This window comes from Cariama cristata, unplaced genomic scaffold (assembly GCF_000690535.1).
Source record: "Cariama cristata isolate BGI_N322 unplaced genomic scaffold, ASM69053v1 scaffold7248, whole genome shotgun sequence".
NCBI lineage: Eukaryota > Metazoa > Chordata > Aves > Cariamiformes > Cariamidae > Cariama > Cariama cristata.
The window spans coordinates 19024-44427 of NW_009631664.1; the positions used below are offsets into that span (position 1 = coordinate 19024).

The window sequence follows — 25404 nt, forward strand, 5'->3', positions numbered from 1 at the left end:
GTACTTAAAATTAAGGATACACTTAAGCTGTTTGCTGAAATGAGGTCAGACATTTGTCACTTTACAGGGTCGAGCTCTAAACTAACATAAGCTGTTTCATCTCTCCCTTGACACTTCAGTCTCTTACTAATTTATCAGCATCCTAAAGCAGTGTGTGAAGTTGCTGCAGAACAGAAGTGTTTCAGATACAAATAGCAATTGTTAGCCTCTTCCCTCTGGTAAATGGCAGCAGGCAGAAACCTCTCTCAACCTGCGGAGAACCAAATGTGGGACACAAGAAAGAATTATTGGTGCATGAAGCTTAAAGAGATAGGGGACTTCTTTCTTTACTGCAAATAATGTGTTCAGTAATTTCTCTTTCCTGAGTCTGCATTTCTGATGGAAATAGTTTACAACAACGAGCATGAGAAAACAGAAGGGATGTGTGCAAGATCAATTTGAATCTAATAGAAGGGATAAATGAAAGGTACAGAGGTTAGGAGAAAGGTAGAAAATCCCAGGAGGCAGAGGAGTAGTGGAGTGTTCACAGCAAGCGATGGAAAGTCAAAGCTCCCGTGTTCTGCCTTCCCATTTATAGCAGTGATCTGGGGCTACACAGCCTCCTCTGTATGAAACAGACCTTGCAATATCATTTTGTGCAAAATCTATCATTCTGAGTGATCCCACTGTATAAAAATTACCTTTTAAGTGGCTAAGTAGACACCCAGCTTTATTCCTTTCTTCTTATTTCCAGAAACAATAGGAGTAACAGCACTTGCCTGCCTTACTAGAGTGCTGAGAGCTTTAATTAATGTCTCTAATTCAATTTGAACTCCTCGGATAAAAGGCACTGCCTTGTGACAGCAAAGGTATTGCCTAAAATAGAATATAATTAACACACAGATATCAATCACGATGAAATTAAGTGTACATTCAAATACAACTTGCACTTTACAGAAAGTACTTGCCTATTTTTCCTCCAAGAATCCTGAAGACTCATAAGACAAGGAACATTTAATGTTCCAGGCTGAATTCAGAGTAGAAGAAGGCCATCTTAAACCACCTAACAAACTGAAAGGTGTTGTAACAGAAATCTCCATTTGCACTGATGGATGTGCCTTCATGATGGACGATGCTGGAAACTGACTGTAACGTGACTCAGAATCAGTACATCCAACATTTTCTTCTCCCAGTACTTATTTACTGTGAACTGTAGCCTATGTCCTAGCTCACCCACCGGTCATGTTTATTAACAGACATGACAATTGCATGATCATGTTTGTTGACATGAACCAGAAGGACCCAGATCACTGCGTTGCTCTGTAGTGCTCCTGAGTAGAAATGGGCTTTGTAGCTTGGATTTTTTTAACTGCTGCATTACAAAGCTTGCTGACACCTTGAGATGGTTGTCATTCATTGCTTATGGGACAGGAACGCCCAGTGAGCTGTGTGGTCAGCCGGACCGCATTTTGCTAGGTGCTATACCCAGAAGATGGCTTCTCCAACAGGTTCATGGTCCATGTAGTCAAACAAATACTATTGTGTCTCCATGCCGATAATTGGAAAGTGAGGCAAAAAAGCATGTAAGGGCACTGCCCTTACACAGAGGGTGTCTGGGGCAGAAATGAGCGGAATGCTGGATTCCTGGATCAAGACCCAGTGTCTGACTCCCCCAAGCTTCCCCTTTAGTACAGAGATTGCTTCTGTGCCAGATTTACCTTTTAGTCAGCCTTGGGTCTCCTACCTGAGGGCTATGTACTTGGAGACGTCGCCTCCCTGCCCCTTCTTGCCCCGTCCCTTTTGCAAAATCCCCAGAACATATCTTACATCAGTGGAGCCCCATAAAGACACCTAACAAATTAATTTCAAATTCAAACTTGTTAGGAGTTAGATTGAATGCATCTCACAATATTGCCTTAGACACAAAATAATCCCACTTTAGTAAGCTTTATAGCTTCCATGGGGACCAGCCCTGTGGTGTGTATTAATCTTTAATGTGAAACAACATCTCTACAGCAGCTACAGGGGGGAAAAAGATACTACTAAAAAATTAAAGTTGATGGTGTGATAGTTGTCTAGACCCAATTGTGCTCTACCATCCTCCATTGCCTCAGGCGCTATTCCCTGCTCTCAGCACTGATACAGCCAGCTTCCAGACTGGAGATGTGTCCATTTCTTCTAGTGATCTCAAGGCATGTTCTCCCCATGCCTTATCCCGTGGTTAAGAGCCTTCACAGCTCTAATCATCCTGACTCTAACTTTAACCCAAAAGGAAAGGAAGGGAGGATGAAGAGGTGTGTGTGTGGGGAATTAGTGAATATCTCCCCTCTTTTATAAGCTGATATTTCCCCAATGTATGAGGCTCGCATGTGGGAGGACACACTGGGATTTCTCTGAAACCCATTTCATTTGGTTCTTCTCATATTTCAGTTTGCACTTTCACTGTGCTGGGAACTGGAGGTGAGCTATCACTCTGCTTTGGTCTGTAAAATCTCCCTTCCTCTCTTTGCACTAGAAATTCAATAGAAAGTGAAATGTTTAAAGGAAAGCTTATCCAGGTTGGCTGATGAAGGAAGTAGTTATGGAGGAGTTTAATGAATGGACAACCAAGCAAGTTTGGACAATGTGTACAGAACAACTGTTCGTTATCAGCAGCAAATCTGCATGCTCATCGGAAGGCAAATATGCTGAGTTTGCGGCTGCTTACTGTGATGGGACAGCGCTGTAGATCTGCAAAGAGCAGCAAGGCAGAGAAGTAGCCTGGATGGAGAAGCAGGAGAAATGAATTCCTGAACTGGAATTTGGAAATGCTGAGGGTGGGATGTAGCTGGGAGCATTTCCCAGTAATCACCTCGTGTTCATGGTCACTGTGAGTGGATGCAGAGATGTACTGTAGCCCACTTGGAACATTTTCTGTTCCCCTCAATGTGGTGCTAGAAACTCCCCAGACCCCAGTTTTGTAAAGCAGAACCAGTCCCTTCTGAGAAGCGAGGGACTAAAACACCGAGAACTGCCACATTTATGGGCGTCAGTAGGAGTAGGAGTCAGTGATGGAGGCTAATATTAAGTACATGCCTCCAGAACAGGAACAACCTCCTCAGTCAGGAGCTACAGGTACCATTAGGCTTAATAACAGTAATATTCTATCTGCAATTGAAAAGAGGTTTATATGTGCCCAACAGAAAAAGTGAACATTCGTTGACTTTGTCATATTTAACTTTTTTCATTTCTTCATGTAATGCAATAGCTGACTGTCATTTTTAACCAGACTTATACAACTCCGTTTTGTCAAGTGCTGCTGAGCTCACTGCAGCTCCACAAACTCATGCTGTGCACACGTGCAGACTCCCACAGACACCGGCGCGCACACACACACTCGGCGCTTGTGCTCCCCGTCACACTGCCGCTTTCAATCCACCCGCGCAGTAGACACGCACGCTTGCTGCCATGGGCTGCAGCTTTGCCATGCTCCTGGTGAAAGCTCCTGGAGCAGAGGAGACAGCTACACCAACCACAAATGCTGATAACCCCTGGTCTATACTACGCTGCTCACACCAGCCAAGGTCTCACGTTCACACGCAGTGCTGCAAATGTGCATGGCACCTCTGGCACACCTCGGTTTGGCCTCTCCCACACGCTTAGCAAAACCTTTTCTCTCTGGGAATTACAAACTTTTAGAGTGTTTATGGTGGACTCAGACTCAAAAAACCAGGAGGGTTTCTGAACATGTACAAATAAGCCTGACACTAAATCTCATTGTAGCAGAGTTCTGCATAGCCTAATTTCTCCTGCTTTAAAGAGTAGCTACAGTCTCTCTGCACTATATTCTTCAGAAATAGGTGCGTATCACCTGTGCTGAGGACAACTTTTGGCCAGGTTTGTGCTCCCAGATTGGGGGATGCAGCCTCAAGATCACGCTGCCTTTCTGGACATGCCCACCTTGTTGGCACATCCTCCACAAAACTCAGCAAGGCAGCCAGATGGACAGGAGGTGGGCAGGAGGAGGAACACATCCTGCGTATGGAGAGGACTTTTTCAGAGCAGCATCAGCAACTCCCAGTGATGAGGATCACAACCCAACACGCTGAGATGCTGTTGCAGCCACATCGTGGTTAGGGAGCAGAAGGGGAGGGGGTCCACGCCAGGCATAAGCAAGCCGCTCACCTTCCACCGACTGAGCACATGGCTTCGTTTGGAGAGGGGCATCGTGCCAACAGCATGACTGCGGAGGCGGATGATCTAATGGCTGAAACGCTGGAAATGGGAGTCAGGAGACGAGGGCTCTCTTCCAGCTGTATCCATGGCTTGCTGCGTAACCTTTGGCAAGGCATTTCACCCCTCTGTTTCCCTTCCCACTCATCATATGTCTTGTCTGTTTAGCCATTAAACACATCGGGGAGAGGAGCTGGCTTGTAGCAGGGCTGTCTGCAGCCATGATTTGATGGGGGGGTGCAGTGGGACAGCCACTCTCCCATCATGTCAGCCATAGCGTGCCCTGCACCAGGTGGTGTGAAGCATACCCTTAAGCTCCCTAGTAAATCTCCTCCACTGAATATGCATGTTCAGTACGTCATCCTGCAGAGCCTTGATCTTGGGAAGGGCCTCGAGGTCCTACTGTAATCGAAATAGCGACAGACTCTGTCCCCCTTCACCAGACGCACACCTCCCAAACACCCAGACAGGAAAGCAGGGTGAGGTGATTTTTATCTTTCAAAGTTTGGCAGGTTTTCATAGTTGTGTGTGTGTCTCTGTGTGTGTGCATGTATCTGTGTGTCCGCATGTGCTCGTCACTGAAGCCTGTGTAATTATTTTGTTTTATTTCTTTTTTGGCAACACTTTAAAGTAAGAGCTGGGTCTTTATAGATTGCTCAGGTTGCACGGAGTATGGATTACAGATCATCAGAGAGACATGAAAGTAGAAGACACGTTTCTCTGGCACAGCATTAAAGGGACAAGAAAGGGGTAATTGTAGCCTAGAGTGCGGCCACCTTCTGTGCCCAGCCTTCACTCGCCTTTGCGGCACTGCAGAGAACTTCACGAGGGAAATGATGGAAAAGCTGGGGTGAGGATGTCTCAGGTCAGGACCTGGTTATTTCAAAGGTGATACATGCTCAGGAGGTTAAAGGCACCACTTAGGAACATGAATAAAACACTGCCAAATACTCTAAGCTGTAATACAGGCAGACTGAAGTCTTTTAAAACTTGATTTTTCATGCCTGTTTTCACCCTGAGAGATGGTTGTTGAAGGATCAAAGCAATTCCAATTTTAAAACTCTCTCTTTCTCTCCCTCCTCCCTCTCATCCTCTCCATTTCTCTCTCTCTCTCTTTCCTTCCTCCTCTTCTCTCTCTTTTTCAACAGGACTCCACAGAATGGAGCAAGAATGAGAGGAAAAAGGCAGACAGAAAAGCATGAACTGGAGGCTTGTTGAGTTCCTCTACCTCCTGTTTATATGGGACCATATACTAGTACAGCCCTCCCACCAGGACCCAGCTGCTACCAACCAACATGTCTCCAAGGAGTTTGATTGGCTTATTTCAGACAGAGGGCCTTTCCACCACTCACGGAGCTACTTATCCTTTGTGGAAAGACATCGTCAAGGATTTACAACCAGATATAAAATATACAGGTACGTTGGTTTCCTTCAGCAGCAGTAGCTTGGATAAGTTGTTAGGTGGTGGGAACTCAGCCAGTTCCCATGGGCTCAAGGCTCGTAGTCAATGGGAGACGCATCACTATCCCTGTTCCACCTGGAAATGCTGCTTTGGTTCTTCACGGTCCTCAGCTGGCAGGGCAAATTGCTTCAAAGACTCAGATGTAATGCTCTGGTAGTGAGATGAAGGCACTGCGGTACCATGGCAATGTGCACAACATAGTTCGAGATAAAAAGGGACCAAGGGTATGGGTGTACTTCATTTGTGGTGATAGAGAAGTTCATAGGCAGGTTCATATGCATGTTTTTCAAATCAATATACCTATGGGAAGACCAAGCCTCTGTACCAAACTCATACACGTGAACTGACAATAGCTTAAGGTTCACATGGGCAAGAACAGACATAAAGATGTCAAGACACACATCAGTACAGCAGTTCTCACACTGCTGTGTATGAGCCTTAGCTGTGTACTGCCTACCACAGACCTTTGCAGATTATCTCCATGTATGAGTTGGCTTGCCCCCCAAAACTGTGATCTTCGTTTAAAAGTCTTCCAATTAAAAAACTACAGAGAACAGGCCAAATCTGGATTTTCCTTTGCCTTCTAGGTTTTGAAGCCTTTGTTGTTGCCTGTTTCAAGCTCTTCTTGCCAGCTGTGGTATCCAGAAACACACTTTTCTTTTTTTCATTTTAACACGAAAAGCTGGGGTGCTCATATGAGCATTAAAGCAGCAAGCGCTTTGGAGTGAAGGGGAATAAGCTAGCAAGTGTCATGAGATTTGCGCCAAACCCCAAAGATACCGCAAAACTCTCATAGAGATGTGCACATTTGCATAATTATATAGTCCTGTTGTGTTGCAGAAAGACACCGTGCAAACCAGTATGTAGGAAAGTACGAGTGAGTAGCCTACTGGCACCATGCACGCAGATACACGTACACGAAGACTGGGGTATGGGGGGTAGCAGGGAAACCACATGTGTGCAGGCAGTGTTCTCCCATGGGCAGAGAGCCAAAAGCACTTGCAGAGTAATAGCGACATGTGAGACATCATCTATGTGCGGGGAAGAAAAATGAGTTGTGCCTGTCCCATGGCCTCCAGGGAGTACAACCCCCTCCCCTCGCACCAGCCCACAGAGCAAGGGCAGGTTAGCATGGGTTGAAGATACTGTCCTGGCTTGTCCGCCTCATTCAAACAGCTCAGGGGGAAGACAGCCTCAAAAACTAGAAATTATGCTGCCATGCTTCCACTAAGGATGTCTCATTGTCTTTGCTTGCAGAGGAGCACAAAAAACATGCCTTTTTCAAAAAGACTTTCTTCCTGGTGGTGGATATCCCCAGCTCTCCTCCTGCCCTGCCTGACAACATACATTCTGATCGCGATGGCAAATCTCTGCCCCACGCAATGCCCTTGGCAGTGGCTCTGCCCTTTGCTAAAGAGCTGTTCAGCCCTGAATGCCACCGCAGCAGTCTACAGGGGCTGTAGTGGGAGAGAAATGCATGCAATGTATGTGTTCAGACACATCTAAGAACTGTCACTGTAGGTCAGGCCAGAGATCCATCAAGCCTGGGATCCTGTCTCTAAGAATCATGGAGAAATGGGTCTGGAAGGACCTTGAGAGGTCATTTAATCCATGCCTCTTCCCTAAGGCAGACTCAGACATACCTGTGTCACATCTGACAGAGGTTTGTGGGCAACCTCTCCTGAAAGGTTTCCTGTGACGGAGAATTCACACCCAGAGTAGGCAGCCTGTGCCACAGCTTTGCTGTCCCCACTTTTACAAAGGAGCTAAAATCTTGTTTGTATGTGAAGCCTGTGATTTCTGGTTTTATCTGCTATGGGGCGAGGAACAAATTCCCCTTTGGTTTGTGGGAGACTGGTAAGAATTTGAAGGCTCCTCTCGGTTCAGGATTAATTTTATATATGGGAAGCAGAAAGGGATCTGTTTTTCTCCATTTCTGCTGGATATTGCGGAAAGCACTTATGAAAGACACTTGTAGCCTGGGGAGAACACAATGTCCTCCTCCTTCCAACATGGAAGACAATGGGCAGCAGCATTCTGCATGTGTGAGAGGTGTCTGAGAAGGGTCTTGCAGATGGTCTCAATGCTGGAGAAGTCACTATTCACAAATGAAACCAGAGATGAGACAAAGTCCAGTGGGAGTAGTTAGGGTGAGAGTTTAGAGAGACATCAGAAAACTGCAAGGGCACCTACGGATGCATCTCATGGCCAAACACCATGCACTATGCTGAAGGAGGGAGCTGAGGGCTTGGGGAACTCCAGCCATGTGTGTCATGGTTTGAGCTGCTGGGAGCTGAGTGTTTCGGAAACAGAGTCTCTGGGACTCACTTTTGCTCCCAGTACGGTCAGCTGAGGAGGAGGGGAAAAGCCTCGTCTGCTTCAGCAGAGCAGATGGAGCCATTAGGGAGGAGGCTGGCCTGATGTTGGAGGGTAGTTTGGTTTTAATGTCTGGCCCCGTTGGCAGAACTGGTCACTTAAAAATTGGGCCTATGCATTTTTTAAGGAGTGTCAAAATCAGTCTAGCTATGGTGAATTAGTAGAGCCAGAGCCAATTCTAGCAGCTAAGAGCTGGACTCTGAGCACACACCCCCTCCAGAACATGTCATTTTACTGAAACCCACAGGGGTAAAATCTCATTTTGTGGGTTCCTTAAATTGACTTCAAGAATCTGTAAAGCTGTTGGGATTTTGTAAACTGTTTAATTCCAACATAGAAGCCTCTTTCCTACCAAATGATGTCTCTCAATTGCTCTTTGCACTAGACTAGCCCAAGGGAGGCACATATTCTGCATTAAGGATATCGCTCCTTTCCTTAGAAAAGCAGCTGATATGGAGCATGGGAATTGTCTGTGTAGTCTTCTCTTTCAATGTTCCTTTTCTCTCATACTTTTTTTGGTTGGCTGGTTTGTTCTTTGTCCCTCGGTCAGATAATTCCTTGGGGTGCTTGAGATTTTGTTGAATGAGGTTTGACCTGACCACTGCTCTTCTAAGGTCAATGGCAGCAGACCTCAAACCAGCCACCGCCACCATGGATTTGGCGTGGATGTGAAGTCAGGCAAGAGGACCTCACCCATCCCTAACTGAAACACTGTCATCTGTTCAGTGACGATTTCCCCAGAGTCCTGCTGTGTGGGAGCATGGACACAGCACATTAGGACTGCGTCATTTCCATTGAAAACCCACAGAGATAAAGCCGCTGTCAATGCTACACAGCAGCATAAGGCAAAATGCAGCATTTTTCTCATTTTTACAGGTGACGTTGAAAAGGAAGCAACACCAAACTAAAATATGCACCACTCCTCCTCCTATCACAGCTGAAGTCCAGAAGTCTGTCGGCAGCAAGCAAAGCGCCTGTTTTAGTTAGCAAGGCTATTTTATATGCTGCATAAGCAGAATTGCTGTAGAACAGCAGAACCGCTGATATCTTGTCATAGGATGCCTGGATCCAGATCTACCATGCTAGCACAGAAAGGCAGTTAGCTATTACAGGCTCCAAAGGCTCATTCCCTCCTTATGTATATTTTAGTAGGTTTTAGGTCACTTTCTCGCAAAACTTGGACCACTGATTTTCCTGGTACCCTCAGTCAAGGTTTGCACCTTGCATGTGATATTAGGAGGAAGGCAAGCAAAGGGGGAGATGTTTTATATTAAATCATGAACAGTAGCAGTAGATACAATTGCATTAAGGAAGCACATTAATCAGCATCGATTCATACTAATAAGGCTGGTTTGGGGGGGCCTCTGGCAAGAAAATGCTGCTTTGATCATTATCTGTGCACTCTGATGCTAATGCAGATAGGATGGCAGATGCTCAGAGTGGTTTGTGGGATGTCTGAATATTCATTATCACTCCTCTTGTTGTTCCTAGTCATGAGAGCCTTGGGTACTAGGTACTGCATGAAGGCTGGGAAACTGCTGAAGCTCAGCTTGGCTTTGGGACTACGGCTCTGCTCAGGCCAGAAAACATTCCTATTACCACAGGACAGTGGTTAACAGCTTCAGTCCACTTCTTTGAAGTATATTGTCCTGTTGTCCTTTTTTTCTTCTCCCAGAAACTGATTATTTAGCTATAAGGCAAAGCGAAAGAAAGAGTAGACTGAGCACTTGAATACACTATGCAAATAGCCAGGCAGAAGCACTGACACAGAGGCACTTTGCTAATGATGCTGCTCAGTTTAAGCAAGTTCTAGAAAAACAAATCTCTTTCTAGAAAAAATGAAGCTTTGTTGTTCACCGTCAGAGGTGAGACACAGGAGGCAAAGAGGGAAGCAGTGAGATGGTCTCGTCCAGCCGGGCAGTCAGGCTGCCACTGCCAGTTTTCTTACAGCAAAGCAGGGACAGGACACACTGCCTTGGAAAGAGGGACTCACAGGTAGACTATTAGAGAGGTAATCCAGGCAGCATCTATATTTTTGCCCCAGGCCTATGGTGTGGCTGTGGGTAAGCTCACTTCTCCGTGCCTCGGTTCCCTCCCCAAGAATGGGAGATGACAGCATTTGTCTGCTCTGCGTTGCTGGGCAGACTTAATTAAATGCTGCAAAATGTTTGGATGTAAGGGACAACAGCAATATAAAGTGGATGATCACACAGGGCTGGAAGGGGAATGTGCGTGTACAAGAAAAAATGTGGATTTTCCATGTGTGGGAGTTTAATTCTGTTTTCTGAAATGACAGTAGGGACAGGGAAATCTGGCTCTCTGTGTAAGAAAGCAGGGAAACCCTGGGGTATAAAAGGGTGATCTGCTTGCCTTGCAACTTCTCCTGCAGTGGGACCATTTAGAGGCTGCCTAATTCCATGAAACCTGCAAATACAGAATACTTCTGAGACCTCTGCCAAGTCTGGTTGAAATGCACCGATGGATTCAAAGCTCAGTGGGGGATGTGACAAGAAACCAGCCAGTCCTGCTCCATCCCTTCTCCTGCAGAGTGACAGGACAAAACCAATTGCTGACGTACACTAGTTACAGTAAGGTCCCTGGATATATAAAAAGGAAATACAGCCCCTGAGACAGGAAAGGTTGTGAGTAACTGGCTGCAGAAGCTAGCTATAAATTGCTTGGGATGGTGCCTGGGGAAAGAAAGCTGATTTTCTCTTTCCCCCAAAAAATTGTTTCATCAGGAGGGTGGTGCAGGTCTGGGACAGGTCAATGGAGAGGTGAGGGGTATCTCCATCCTTGGTGATTTCCAGGGCTTGCCTGGACAAAGCCACAGCTGATGTGGTCAGGAGCTGGTGATAGTCCTGCTTTAAGTGGGAGGTTGGATTAGGCACCTCCAGGGTCCTGTCTAACCAACATTTCGGTGATTTCTCTGATTCTCCGATTCAGAGCGGACACTAAACTGGGTGCTCATAAAGGGATTTGCACTACTGAATGCATTCGGCCACACTAGAGATTTTTATTTAGTCCTAGAAAACCCACAAATCTGAGCAGCTACGTGCTCTCTAAATGTGTCATTCCCTCAGCGAAGAGGAAGAGAATTATCATGAAGTAAGGATTTTTGCTGTGCACGTAGCGCTGGCTACAACTGACTCAGAAATGCATATGCTGTTCTGCTGCTTAAATTTTCCCTTAGAGAAAGAAAAAATAAAAAGAGGAGAAAAAGGATTTGATCTCACAAAACTGTCTCACAATACTTTCAAAGTTTTATGGCACCACAAATTAAAAAAAATGAGCCAGATTCTCTGTGACATAAATATGTGAAGCTGTTGACTTCAAGGAAAATGCACCCATTTATTGGCTGGAGAATCTCTTCTAGCACATCCAGCATTGCCCACTGCCCCAGGACCTGCACACACAGCACCAGGGTTTACAAGGCTGCTTGTCCTGGCTGGGAGCATTATGAGCTTTTATTATTTCTAAACAAAAGCAGAATGCAACTCTGACATTCAGGCACTGGACTTGGACAATCTGGCTAGTGAATGTGAGGTTTCTAGACTGTTTTTAGCAGCTTCTATTACAGAAGTTTTGCTTTTCCTGACCAAAACTTCCAGGCAGGTTTCATGCAGACTTGTGGTTTCCACCATTGATGAACTGATCTGTCAGAAAATTAATCTGGTAAGAAAAAAGAAAAAGAAAAGAAAAAGAAAAAAAAGAAGTTAATTTTCAACTAGATCATTTTTCCGGTCTCGTTCATTGTGTGGTCAGGTCATAGTAAAGGGACAGGACTGTGCGGATGGAAGCAGGAAGGGGACTGGTGAGACTGCTGTTTTCAGCAGCAATGTGGATTAAAGTTGTATTGAAGTGGTTGTGAAAATGCATGCAAAGTTTTGGCAGAGGCAAGATCTATTAGAGTTGCTTCCACCATTTTTTCAGTCCATTCTTCTTCTCCCATCTCTCCACTCCTCATTGACTCCTTTTGCTGTCTCTCTACAGCATTGAATTTAATCTACTGGTCACTAGAGCTGTACGAATAATTGATTTTGTGGTTCACTGGTTGCACAGAACAAAAATAACATTAAAAATGGGTTGATCTGAAATGGATGTTTGTTCAACTTTTCAGTAAAATGAAAAAATCAAAACATTTTAGTTTAGGCTCAGTGAAAGGTTTAAGCTTTGCTGTTTGTTTTCATTTTATGAATCCAGTGAAAAACTTTTTTTTGCAATTGTTAAGGCATAAAAGTTCATCTCAAAACACAAAGTCAACCAATGCTACTTAAAAAATGTCATAAGGGAAACATTTTGATCTTGATTGTATTTTGTTTAGCTATTTGCTTTTCAACTTGCTCATTCAATTTATGTGAATTTGCAAGTAGTTTTTATGTTGTTGAAATGGGAAGGAGGGGAAAAAAAAAAAAAAAAAAGACTGGCTGTCCTTATTGTTCATTCTGAGACTTTGAAATCTTAAAATTCCCCAGGGTTCAGCTTTGACTTCCCTTGGGTTCAGCTTTTGGTCTCTTAGGATAAAGAAAAGAAAAATAATTTCCCCAACACCGCTGGGCAAGGGAGGCACAGCCAAGACCAGCAGTAGGATTGCAGCTTTGCCGTGGGAAGGCTCATGCTTGTTCAAAACGAAGCTGGATGCTGAGACCTGGGTGCTACTGACTGAGACAAACTGTACCACACGGGTGAAATCAGAGTTCCTCCCTCGCACACATATCCTGGCAAGTTTTCTATCCTGTTCCAGTTGTTTGGATGCCTGAAGCATCCAAAAAAAGCACCGTGAAGGTTCATCTGAAATAGCATTAAGGTGATGCTTTGCACTGGTACAAATTGATAGGCACTGTTAGGCTTTTAAATCTTTGCTTTGGCTTTTTTAGTCACGCTGAAGTTCTGCTGACAAGGTTGTCCTATTAGGTTTTTATGCTATCTGTTTAAAGGGGACATCAACTTTTATGTTTTCCAGTCAGAGGCAAGGCTGTTTTAGGAGAGGCAACGCAGCAATTGAAGGACAGAGGGAGCTGAGATGAAAGGAGGCTCTTGCCTCTGTGTGGAATGAGCAATGGAAATCCGTACAGCGTTGCACGGCAAAAAATACAAAATCTCCATAGTTTCCATTATGCATGTAAACGAGTCATGTACATTGGTTTGTAATCAGTAAATGCCTTGTAAATAAATGTGTGTAAACCAAAAATTTAAATCTATTTCCATAGTGCATGTAAACAATGAAGGCTTCTAGTGTTCTCTTCAATGTAAATGTTAAATCTAGAAATGACATTACAAGTTTATGCAACTTTACAAGAGAGCCACAATTTGCATTCCTGTCTCACCAGCTCAAACACAGCAGTTTGGCAAACACGAGCCATTCAGTGATGGGCGTAAACCAGCCAATTCCATCATGTAGCCTCTCCTTTAGCCACAATCTTCATTCTTTGTGCCGTTCAGGGACCAGTGTTGTTACATTCCCTGCATAATGTGTCTCCCTGCATATGGGAAGCTTTTAATATATTTGCATGAGCAGAATAAAAGCAGGAGCAGGGGGTGGCAGGGAATGGCTCGGGCTGAGCTGCACAGAGCTTAGTCCTGGGGGTGCTGGGCTGAGCAGACGAGGAGCTTGGCCCTCGTCGGGGCTGGAGGAGCAGCTGCTCTGGCTGCGTTTGGATTCAGATGGTGAGGGCTTGCGAACATCACTGGCAGCCGTAGGACTTGACAGAGGGACACACCTCTCCTTCTCTTTGATATTCTTGAGAACAGAGGGCAAATGGAAGGATAAATGGCACCAGCCTTTGATATGCTCAGAGCTGCTAAGATATGGGAACAGAACATCTGGCCAAACTTTGGGGCAGGGCAGACCCTCATCTCAACGTGGCAGCGCGCGCCCAGGCCATAGGGAATGGTGCAGAAGCAATGCAGCTGATCAGTTCATTTACTGATATGGTGCTTGTGGTTAGGATGCGACAGTTCCTCTGGAGAGAAGCATGCATGTGTGCTGTATGCCTAGAAAGGCATATCGCTAACCGGTTGCCCTGCCTGCTGACCCGGGTAAGCTCTTAGCTGGATCGGCTGAGCGTTAGCACAGTTCTGCAGAGTTGCACGCTCAAGCACAAAAACTCCCTTTCTGAATCCAGAATGTAATATTTTCACCGTGCTCCCAATGAATCCCAGAAGCAGCACAGACCAATATTTTTAGTCACTGAACCCTTCCAAAGAGATCTGCATCCTGCTGGGCTAGGGGCAAGCTGTCTACACAGCCCCCTCTGAGACCTTGCTTGGGGAGGGGGATCTTTTCCCCTCTGCATGACAAGCGGAGGGCTTTGCCCAGCTGGCCTCCCAAGGCTGCTCCCCAGCATGCTGCAACAGCAATGACTCTGCATGTTCATCTCAGATTTCTTCAGACCAGCCAACTATAGTCCAGTGGCTTGGGAGCATATTTTAAAAGCTAACAAGCCAAGGAGAAGCCTTGATTTTTTAAATTTTTTTTTGTGAACAGATTATTAATTCTGCTTTCAAATCAGGCAGCTGCTTGTTTCAGCAGAGAAGCTGTTAGATTAAAAAAAAAAAAAAAAAAGTCATCCTGTTAGATGCATGGAATAATTTTGTTCTGGCACCAGTAGCACTGGGAGATGGCATGACTGTACCTATTATAGGGGTTTTTCTATTTCTGGATCCCTCTAATGTTTCCCTTGGGTTCTAGAAAGTTGGTTTTTTTTTCCTTTCTTTTTTGCTGATTGCCACCCACCAGCCTCTGTAAATGGAACAAGATGTGTCCCACCGGGGCAGTCGGAGCCATCCGGGCTGGTTTCTTGTGTTAAACTCCTAAGCGCAGGTATACAACCCAAGGACACATCTGAAAAGAAACTCAGGAATCAGCTTTGCCTGCAGCAGGGAGGGAGAAGGGTTTAGGTCAGCCCTTTTGTGCCAGGATCTCCTCTCCAGGCAGTGTGAAATCAAATGTGCCTGTGTGGAGCCAGCGGTTCCTCTGTGCACCCGGTGAAGGAGCTGACACAGCACGGAGGGAGCTTGGTGCAGCCTCAGTTTCCCCTACAGCGAGCCCTGGGGAGGTGGTACCCGCTCTGCTCCTGGGGAGCGGGGTGGATGCAGTATTTAGGCTGCCAGGGCTGTGCTCTAGGGATGCTGTTCGCTGGTGACCAAGCCTGGAAGCTCTGTGTCTCAGGCGATCAGACCCGATTTCACATCCGCAGCCCTTCGCAGCTTTCCACCACTGAGAAAGTGACCACAAAGTATTCACAGAAAGCGGCAATGAGGTTCCCTTCACCAGGGAGTCATTTTTACTAGTTAAATACATCCTACTAGGTGAGAAATACCAAGAGGGAGGGGAGGAGAGAGTTAGGGACAGGAGCTGCAGGTCGCAGTGATAGTTACATCCACCCATCTCTCTGGGCTGGAGGCACTCTGCGGCACAGGCTGCAGGCAGGTGCTGCCTCCTTTCCCCTCCCTGCCAGACTCCTGGCAGCTGCCTGGCTCTCCAACCACTGTTTGAACAGGACAGAGATCCTCCCCATTCCCATGCTCTGCATCCTGGGAAAGCCTCTGACCTGTTCCAGTGCCTGCCCTGAAAATCAAACCTTGAGGTCTGACACCAGCAGCTGCGAGCAGGGCCAGGCTGGGGCGTAGCGAAGGGATGGGATTCTCTAAAGTATCTGCTCTGCTTCTAAATCAAAGTCCCGCTGACAACCCAGAGCACTAAATGCCTGCCTGGGGCTCTGCTCCTACAGTCATGTGACGACATCAGAATTTAAGCTTTAATTAAGAAACGAGTGCAGGGAGGGAGGGAAGAGTCTCTAGCCCTTATGACTGCAAAAGAAAGCTTGGAAACGTGACCCGAGTGCAACCAACATCTGCTTTAATGTGCAGATGGCTCCCAGCAGAGGGGTAAGCAGCCGGGAGAGGAAGCCATTACATCAAACTCCCGATCAGGTCAGGCCTGCTTGTGCTTCTGCTCGCAAGGAATGAGCTTACTTGGAGAAAGGAGAGTTTCCACAAAAGCTGTGCTATGGCAGAAGTACACCAACATGTCCTCTCTTGCTGTACATGGCTCTCATGCAGCCTTGCAGGGCCAAATTTTACACTAACACAGCCTCTGCTTGTGTACAGCCATCATCTAGAGGTGGCAAGAGCCAGCTGACGGCCCCGGTGTTCTTGCAGGCTGAATTGTGCCGATGGTTCACAGCACTTTTTAAGCAGCAACATCAATATTCTCTGCTCTGGAATTACAGCAGGAGGTGTTTTGCCTCCTGGAATTCCTTAGCCCAAATTAAAGAGACTCTTTTGTTATGCCTGTATGGTGTGCTACTCTACTTGCTGACCTGAAAACCCATGCTGTGCTTTCTCCTGCCATCAGTCTTAGCAAGGGCAGGGAGCAGCTAGACATTTTAGAGACCAGTTAAGGAGAAGCCTCTGGAAGCTCTCCATCTCCCAGGCATACACCTTTGGCAAGGTTCATTGAAGAAGAACCCTATCTGATGGCTACAGTCTCAGCTAGGACACCAGGGTCTGGAGGCTCAAATATGCCTGATATTGCAACAACCTCTCCTTCCCATGAATGAGTATCATGAAAAGCCGGTGGAAGAACTGTTCCCCTGTAACTTAATTGGGACCTGTCCCTGCACTCTGACTGACTTAGTTATAGCTCTTGCAAGCATCTTGACACTGACCCCCTCTGCTGATGTGGCTAGAGATCTTGTCGTTTCTGCAATAAAAGTGCCCCTTTGCAAGCTGGAAACAAAGGTTTCATGGACCGGTAGTGATGGACAGGTCTGCTGGAGCATGGACTGGGTTTAAGCACTGATTTCAGTAGCTGACCATCACAGTGCACTCAGGGGATTCAGCTTGGCTGAGGGTGCAAACCCTGACCAGTGAGGGACACTGCCTCCCCCCAGCTACCTGGAGGTGGAAGAAGCAGCATTATGTCAGGAGGGCAAAGGTGTTTTCATTGTCCATGTGTCCCTGCCCAATCTCATTTTGCCTTTCCTCCCCTTTCTTTCATACTGGTTCTTTCCTCTCAGCAAAGGAAAACCTGCTTATTGAGTATTCAGCATTAAATATTTCAGTGTTAGCTTCCAGCTCTTGAGCAAAACCCCAGAAAGAACATCACTTTTCACTCCCCTCCAAATGTCTGGGGCTCTCCCTGGGGAGTGCGGGTGCACAGCCCGGGTAAGGCTAGTAAGAGGGCTTGGTACATGGGGACAACTGCGTGTTGCATGGTTAAGAGCTAGCAGGAGAGATGGTAATAAGAAAACAAGGTTGTTAGCCTCATCTCTGGTTAAAGCTAAATGAATAGTCCCCACCAGACTAGTATGTTCTCCTTGCATTTTGTCTTCCATCCCCCTGTTTTTCTCCCCTTACCCTCCATTCAGGTGCAGACTGTGAGAGTCTCAGATTCCCCCCTCCCACCTGTAAAGGACTCCTGACTGTTTCTTGGGAGTATTTGATATTTGAAAACTTACCGATTCAGCAGGCGAGTGTTTCTGAGTCACATGATAAACTGTATCTCAAGACTATTTAATGTCTCTTCAAAGCCCACACTTTTAGAGTCCTGTGATTATGTAAGAGTCTCAACTCAATTTTTAAAGTAAGTTTACGGCCCTCATAATTGCAGAGGAAAACTTGATAATATGACTCCTACATACTCAAAAAGTAGAAAGCAAAAAAGAAGAAAAAAAAAAACCTGAAGTTTATCAGATTTAAAAAGTCTCATGAATTTTAAAACCAATCTCTTAATTCTTTTCTGGAGTCTGACTCATGATTTTCAAACAGTTAGCAATATGGCTGTAGGGATTGTAAGGCTGGTTTGTTATCTTATTAGATAACTTACATAAAATATCCAAACCCATGGAGACTTAGAGATTGAGTATTGCACTTCAGTACACAGCTGGAGAGAACAGTGTCTTTTCTTCTGTAGAGATGCTGAGGATCTCCTCTTAATCCAGGTCTCTAGTTGCTACTGCAGCATAAATATTTCCCAAAATTATATTAGTGCTAATCATATGAATGAGAATAGCCATAATATTGATCTTCATAATACTTAGGTTATTAAATTTGAGTTTGAAGGTAGTTTGGGGGGGCAATTCATAATAGTAAATCTCGTCAGCATGCACAAGCAGGGAAAGCAAGCCACAGAGCAATACCATTGCAAACCCAGAGAGAAATATATTCTAGAGTCTTCCATCCTACCACAAGATTGCACACTGAACAGACACATATGAATAAGTTTGCAACGCCAGAACTGAAATTTTGCTAATTGTTTGAGAATCTCAGATGAACTTAATTGATCTGAAAGGGGAGAAAAGCCTTTGGGTGTTGAAACAACTTGTTCCAATGTTTCTGTCAGGTATATGCACCACTCGGGCACTTTATTCCTGCAGTATTTACACACTCACAAAGACAGGGATGCTGGTGTGATAAGATGAAGGGGGATCGCCACTGTTACCGCTAAATGGTGGGCTTGGCTTCCACGCACATATTTACTCAGGCTGTCCACATTCAGTTTAAGAGTCATGCATAGTGAAGAGGTAAGGAGGTAGCAGAGCATACAGTACTTGTAGCTCTTCACAGAGCCCCTTGCAAGTCTCTGTGCAGACAAGAGCATCTATGTCTGAGGTGCATGCAGATATTGGGGTGGCTGAAGCATCTTGTATGGCCTATGGTGGATTAAAGGAAAGCTGAGAGTACTTTCCTGTGAAATAGCTCTATAATAGGGGACAGAAAAAGGTCTTAGCAGCTCTTCTAGCATATAACAAAGGAGGAACCAAGAGTGTGGAAGAGGCTGAATGCTGCTATATAATAAGCTTACAGGATAATTGCCAACTGTGTTTGGACTTAATTTTCTTCTGCAGAAGAGTAATAAAAAGAAGTTTATTGTTTTCACTCCTGGGGACTGAGATATTTACATCATGTCTTTTAAAAATTGCAGTGCTTTATCTCCCCACTTGAACATACCAGCTCCATTGGTGACTGTCTCCTGTATGATCGTGTGTGAGCATCTGAAGGTAAAGCCTTCATATGCACAGCTGCTATCTGCTAACTGGAACAGAAGTATCTCAGCTCTCTGACAGAGTCTTGCAAGTGTTTGTAACACTGGGGTGGGATTTTCACTCATAGTGGTGGGGATTGTGCACTGAAAGGGGAGCAGATCTGGCAAAGTTCTGTAAGGATGGAGGAAGACAAATGAGAGGATGGCAAAGTCTTTGTATTTTACGTGTAATAAAATTGTCCCAGTGATGTGGAAAAAATATTTTCTCCAAAGTAAGTTTTGTCAGAATGCTTTATTTTGTTAGTAGTATAGTGCTTAAGGCTGATGAATTGGATTCAATGTACTTTTGAAGTCCCGGCCTCTCTGGTCACTAGTGACTGTGGAGAAAGAGAGAGATCTAAGAAATGAGCTATTTTGACAACATTTTGTCTAATGAAAACATTACAAGCTTTTCGAGATTTTTCCAGTATGGAACAAAGCCAGATTCTGCAGTCCTGAAAGTAGCTACAAAAAGGAATAATCTCCTGGACAGCTCTAGCTGCAACTGTAGTAGGAGCTCTCCCAAATGTGAGCGATTTAAGCTTTGTCTGGAGACACAAAACCGAAGCCCTTACCAATTACGGATGAGTTATCATCAGGTGCCACAGGGAGAGCGCAAAGGGACTGAGTAGTAAAGGATTAGCCGATGCACACAGAAATATTGAGCAACTCACTACTACCTCCTATTGTGCTCATGCCAGTGGAAATCCTTCTTAGAACAGCATATTTTATTCAATTTTTAAGAGCTCTCAATTTTTCATTGAGGAAAGGAAGTTGGAGCAGCGTCCAATCTGTAATCAATCAGTCCACCTTTGCAGAAAAGCTCCGAGGAAGTGCTCTTGCTCTTTGGTCCTTTATCTCCTCTGTGAACTCACAGAAATTATATTTCTGAATGGGATTAAGAGTGAGGGAGAGGGAGAACTACAGCCAGGGCAATCCTCAACTGGATCTTACAGACCACCATCCTGCAGTAACTAGCCTTACCGAAACTATCCCCAACCACAACACTTCTCTCTCCAGTCAGAAGCAGCAGATGATGTTTCAGATGAGCTTGGCCCAGACTTTAAAAAGGTATTTAAGCACTTTGTGTGGGTACTTAACTGCCTAAGTACCAAATTCCTGTAGATTTTAGTGGGCTTTACGAAATCAGGAGCTTTTGAACAAGATCTGTCATAAACTTAAATGAAGCCTTCCATAACATAAGCCATGAATTTATTATCCCTGGTAATAAATCACTAGAAATACACAGTGAGAAAAGGAGGAATAACAGATACAGCTCATCCAGGGATCTCAAAGCTCTTTGCAGCCGTTACTTAGAGTTCTTTATGATAGCTGAGGAAAAGGCTGGGTTTTGTTTGTTTGTTTGTTTCAAATGAATAAATTAATCATTAGTAAAATATTATGCAGTTCATCAGATATATTATTCACTAGCTATTCGTCAAAATAACAGCTCAGTCATATATTATCAGAACAAAACATTTATAATGTGTGTATATCTAGTCATCAGATGATTTATTCAGGCTTTTGTGGAATGAGTTAATTATTGACCGGTTTAAATCACTGCTCCCTTGGGAGGCATGACGAATTAGGTTGTGAGCTCTTGGTGAACTTGGACCATCTTTTTTGCTGCATTGTTGCTCAGCACCTGACACCACAAGCAAAGTACTGTGTCTGGGTTTCCTTTTGACGCTACCTCAACAAAAATAGTTATAATTCTGTTTATCGATGGCCAATGCCAGGTCTATCTCAGGTAGGAAAATTCAACTACTTATTCAGGATCGAACTATGATCTGAGTTCTCCATCTTCTTGTAGGACCAGTGCCTGAATCCAACACCAAGGTCCTCATCCTTTCTTAGATATCTCAACTGTTTAGTGCCTCTCCACCTCCCACTTGCAGGGAAAGATAATCCCAGTTCACTGCCTTGCGTTGATAGATCACATGATTTTGGTAACACTGGGAAAGGACAGAGGAGCCCTTTACCAGGTCCCTGCCAGCTCCCTCTCCCGTGCCAGCAAGCTGGCCTCCTTCCAAAAGTGCCTCAGCAGAGTGAAGCTACATGGCTGACACTCACTGACTCCCTTGTCATTCGTGACCAGCATCCCAGAAGGCTGCAGCTTCTTCCATGCCTTTATTGGTGTCAAACATCACAGCCTCTCCCCTGGGTTTTATTAGGGAAGCTGATGCCAAATCACCCAGCTCCCTCCTACTCGATAAAAAATGTTTATAACCCAGTAAATTCTAACATATCAGCAGCTTGTTATGGAGGGAAAAGGTCACTGGGAGAGAAAGGAAAGGGAAAAAAAAAAAAAAAAAGAGTGCCCTTCCATCGGAAATTCTGGCTGGGTATATGCGAAGGAGTCAGCACCAGGAAAATATCTTTTGATATGATAAAGTCTCATAATAGAAAATGTTGCTGCAATACAGGCCTCGTTTCTTCAGATAAATATTTAATATAGATCACTAAAGATTAATCGAGTACAGAAAAGAGTCTCTCCTATGGTTGGTGTAAAGAAAACATCTTCTCGTTAATTTATTATGGAGCCTGAAATGAGAAAAATCCTATAGAGAGAAATGCAGAGTACAGTTTCCATAGAGAAGCAGCGCACCGCACCAGAATTTATTTAGTGTGTGGGCAGAGGCCTTCCCAGAACCAGCTGCAGCATGGCATTCGCGTGATAAAAAATCCCAGTGTAGGAAGAAGCCTCACAGACTCATCGTGTTTTGCTGATCTGACTCCTGCAGACCTCAGGGTTCCCAGAAATGGTGAGACCCTAGGACCTACGGGCTCTGGAGAGCATGCTCCACCCTGGATGAAGACTCTACGATGGCACGTGTAACATCCCAAGCTGCTCCTCCAGGAAAGGGCATTTGGTCCTTTTGGAGTAAGGGGATGCCCCAAGCTCACTGCGAGGAGAGGAAGCCCCAGTCTGATCCTGAAGGCTCTTTGCTTTAGCCAGAAGTTCCCACAAGCATCTCCCTGACAGCTTCTCCAAGGCACCGTGGCCATTTCACACCGTGCTCCTGACTGTATTGGGCAGCAAAGAATCCAGGGTGCTGGTGTGAGATTTCCATCTCCCACAATGCTGGGATGTGTTTAGTCAGCTCCATTGCGATGGGTAAATGACAGGACCTCTTTGCTTTCTACAACATCGTCCACAGAAACCATCTTCCCAACCATTTTGCAGCATTAAATAGGACAGTTACAGAGAATAAATCATAAATAGCAGCAGAGACAGTATGAGGGAGAAAATAAGAGAGTTGCAGGCAAGGGAGGAGAGAAAAAAAGATACCATTTCACTGAGACTGAAATGGAACAAAGAGTCGACGAGGAGAGATACACGAAGGTTGTTCCAGATGGCCAGCCCCACTGACGTGAAGCCTCTTGCACCACCAGCATCTTGTGATCAATTTGTGAACGTGGGGGGACCGCTTGCTCTTAGATGAGTAGTGGAAGTGGGCAGGAGAATCCGGCAGATCTGTCTGTGCTCAGGGATGGGGGAAATAGAGCAGCCCCCTCCTGAAATGCATGTTTCAGAGACCAAAAACAACTCCAGAGGGAGGGAGGCTGTACCATTTTTCCACCTCTCCCACAAGCCATGTCTAGTTGTTTCTGCAGAGGTGATGATTTGTTTTCCTATTTCACCTTTTCCTGTGGGCACCTTTCCTGTTTTGGGAATGTTTGTGTCAAACAGTCAACAAAACTCTAGTCCACATGTTTAGCTCTCCCCAGCAGAGAGGCCAAGGGAAGGAAGGTTGAATGCCACCGGTCATATCCTAGTGATGCCGCTCTGTGTATTGCTGGGAGGCATTCAGGAAATGTAGCGTGGAGGAAGACAAAAAAAGCACGGTTAGAAAAGAATGGTTGCCTTTATTTTTTGGCATCTGCAACTCAAGAATGTCTCTTCTGCTGCTGTACCTAGCTGATCTTGCAGGACACAGGTTTTTTGGCTCACATGGAAGACGGTGGAAGGACAGACAGGTGTTAGCATCTGGTATCACAACCCAAGGAACGTGGGACTAAAAGGACCATCCAGGGTCACAGCTTCCCATCTCCCACTCTGCCAGGTATGACGTTTTGGTGTTTGAAGAATTACAGTCCTAAACCTCTAGGACAGTATGGGTGGTCTCTCTGCAGACTGCATCTCCCAGGCCTTGGCTGCTCCCAGAACCCAAGGAACAACTGAAAACCTGCGTAATAATTCTCTCTAGTTCTACCACAGGCTGATGGCCCTGGTACAGGTGCGACTGGATGGCAGGCTCTAGCCTGGGGCTATCTAGGGGAAAGACTAACAGATTTTTAATAGCAGCAGGGACTGTTGCAGTCATCTAATATCAAACTAATCTGTGTTTAGAACATTTATTTGTGGCATGTGGCACGAATCTGGTCAGGAGAACTGCAACACCTAAACTACCCCCAGGATAACCTGTGGCTGATCAAGAGGCTCTTATTTTCATCTCTGCAAACACGGCGACTGCATGGCGGTTTGGCCCTTGTCACCTTGGCAGGGGTTTTCATCAGCCATGCCCCTCCAACTCTTGTTTGTCATGCTTCGTACTCCCACCGCAGTGAGCCACCGATATAATCTATGGAACACAAACATGATTTTATAATAAGTTTTCTATGCAGCCAGGATAAAATGCCAAACAAAATCAGAAAACAATCAGTCAGTGAAACTCGGTGCTGCTGATGAGTGCGCTGTTTGTAATGGTTCAGTGCCCAGGAAGATTGAGGCTTTAAATACAGCCACCGCCTGCCCTTCTGAACGCGGGGAGAAGTGGGGCAAGGGGAGACGGGCAGGCGGGGGGGTCGAGGCTCAGGGAAGTGGGAATACCCAGGACATCTCCTGTTGGGAATAAGTTAAAACAGGAGCAATATCAGAGCTGCAAAAAGACACCTTAGGATGGAGTCGCTGCTTCTTATACCCAGAGATCAGCAAATTCTCCAGCAGCTGGGCTTTGTAACAGTATAAGGAGCAGGGACAGACCAGTCTGCTGCAGAGGCAGTATCTGAGAGATAAAGATGCACTCATTGTGGAGGCCTCTGGGTGCTGCTCTTGCACAGGGCCGGGTAAGGGATTCCTCCCACTGTGGGCAGTTTTAGGATGTCTCTCTCCCCCCCATCAGGCTTGCAACAGTTTGCATCAGGTTCTATGTCCTGCCACAAGGATGTGGTCCATAGGACCCTAAATCTGTACTGCTCGGCACAATGCAACAGCTGGGGGAGAGAAAAAAAGAAAGGAGGGCTGGGAAGCATGAAGAGAGGAAGCAACTCCATCAAAGCGCAGGAGAAAGAAGAAAACTGAGTGCCTCAGCACGGAGGGGAGTGCTAAAAAGCATCCTGCTGGCCTGAGCAGCAGCTCAGCTAATCTGGGAGTTTACCCTCGTTCGGGAGAGGGTAGGTGATAACTACCCAGCGCATGGCAAGGGAACAGACTTTGACCTGTCCCCCTTCTTCTGACACTTGCTTGGGCACTGGGGGTTGTGAGGTTTCTACTCAGTAGCAGGAAACACTGGGACCAGCTCTCTACCAGACTGCACAGATTTATTTCTTTTTTCCTCCAGTATTTGCAAGAGTTGTGGGATTCATACTAGCTTTTTTCCCCTGTCTTCTTTAAGTACTCCAGGCTTGAGTCATATAATTGTATAACTCACAACTTCCATTTAAAAAATAAGAATAGGCTGTCTTTTAGGATTGCAAGGAAAAGCCAGAAAATATGAGTCTTTAAATCTCAAAACCCAGAAGGCAAATAAAAAGCATGGCAGACATTGTTGTTTTGTTCAGTAGATAAATATATACATATGCATGTGCTTCAAAATTCTGGGGTCCAGTTCATTATTTCTGAGTAGAAGCTCAGATGTGCAATAGCACATAATCCCCTATTTAGCCGTATGTATGGCCTGAGCCAGCATAGGAGCTGGTGCTTTTACTTTGCCTGGTCCTCACCCCCTGAAATAGCCATGAGAGGAGGCCTTCTCCTTAGCTTTTCTGCAGCATCGGATCCCCCCAGACTAAGTTTCCAGTACCTTGCCTCAGAGAGATCCTGACTTTAATTTAACACAGACAAAAAAGCCTACCATGAAAGAAAGCAACACAGGCGAGAGGGGAAGAACCAACCCCACAGATGCTCCCACCCAGACTCAGCAAAGGATTCCCGAGCCATGATAAAAGGGCAAAGCAAATACCTGCCGAGCCAAAATGAAAATCTGAGACATGAGAGCCCTTACTAAAGAACAACCTTCTTCGCCCTTTATTTCACTCCCTACTAAACTTAAAAAAAATCACCTCCCTCTCAAAAAACCCCCAAACACCCCCCCTCCCCCACCAAAAAAAAAAATCCAAAAAA

General features: G+C 45.5%; 1 protein-coding gene across 1 annotated transcript in view; it reads left to right on the top strand.

The window, feature by feature from the left end:
• The first annotated feature begins 5329 nt into the window (after positions 1-5329).
• BRINP1 (bone morphogenetic protein/retinoic acid inducible neural-specific 1) overlaps positions 5330-25404 on the top strand; it is a 59648-nt gene continuing 39573 nt past the window's right edge. Inside the window, exon 1 of the mRNA XM_009706058.1 lies at positions 5330-5607. Within this exon, the coding sequence (XP_009704360.1) occupies positions 5390-5607 (218 nt within the window). The 5' untranslated portion in view covers positions 5330-5389. The remainder of the gene's footprint in view (positions 5608-25404) is intronic.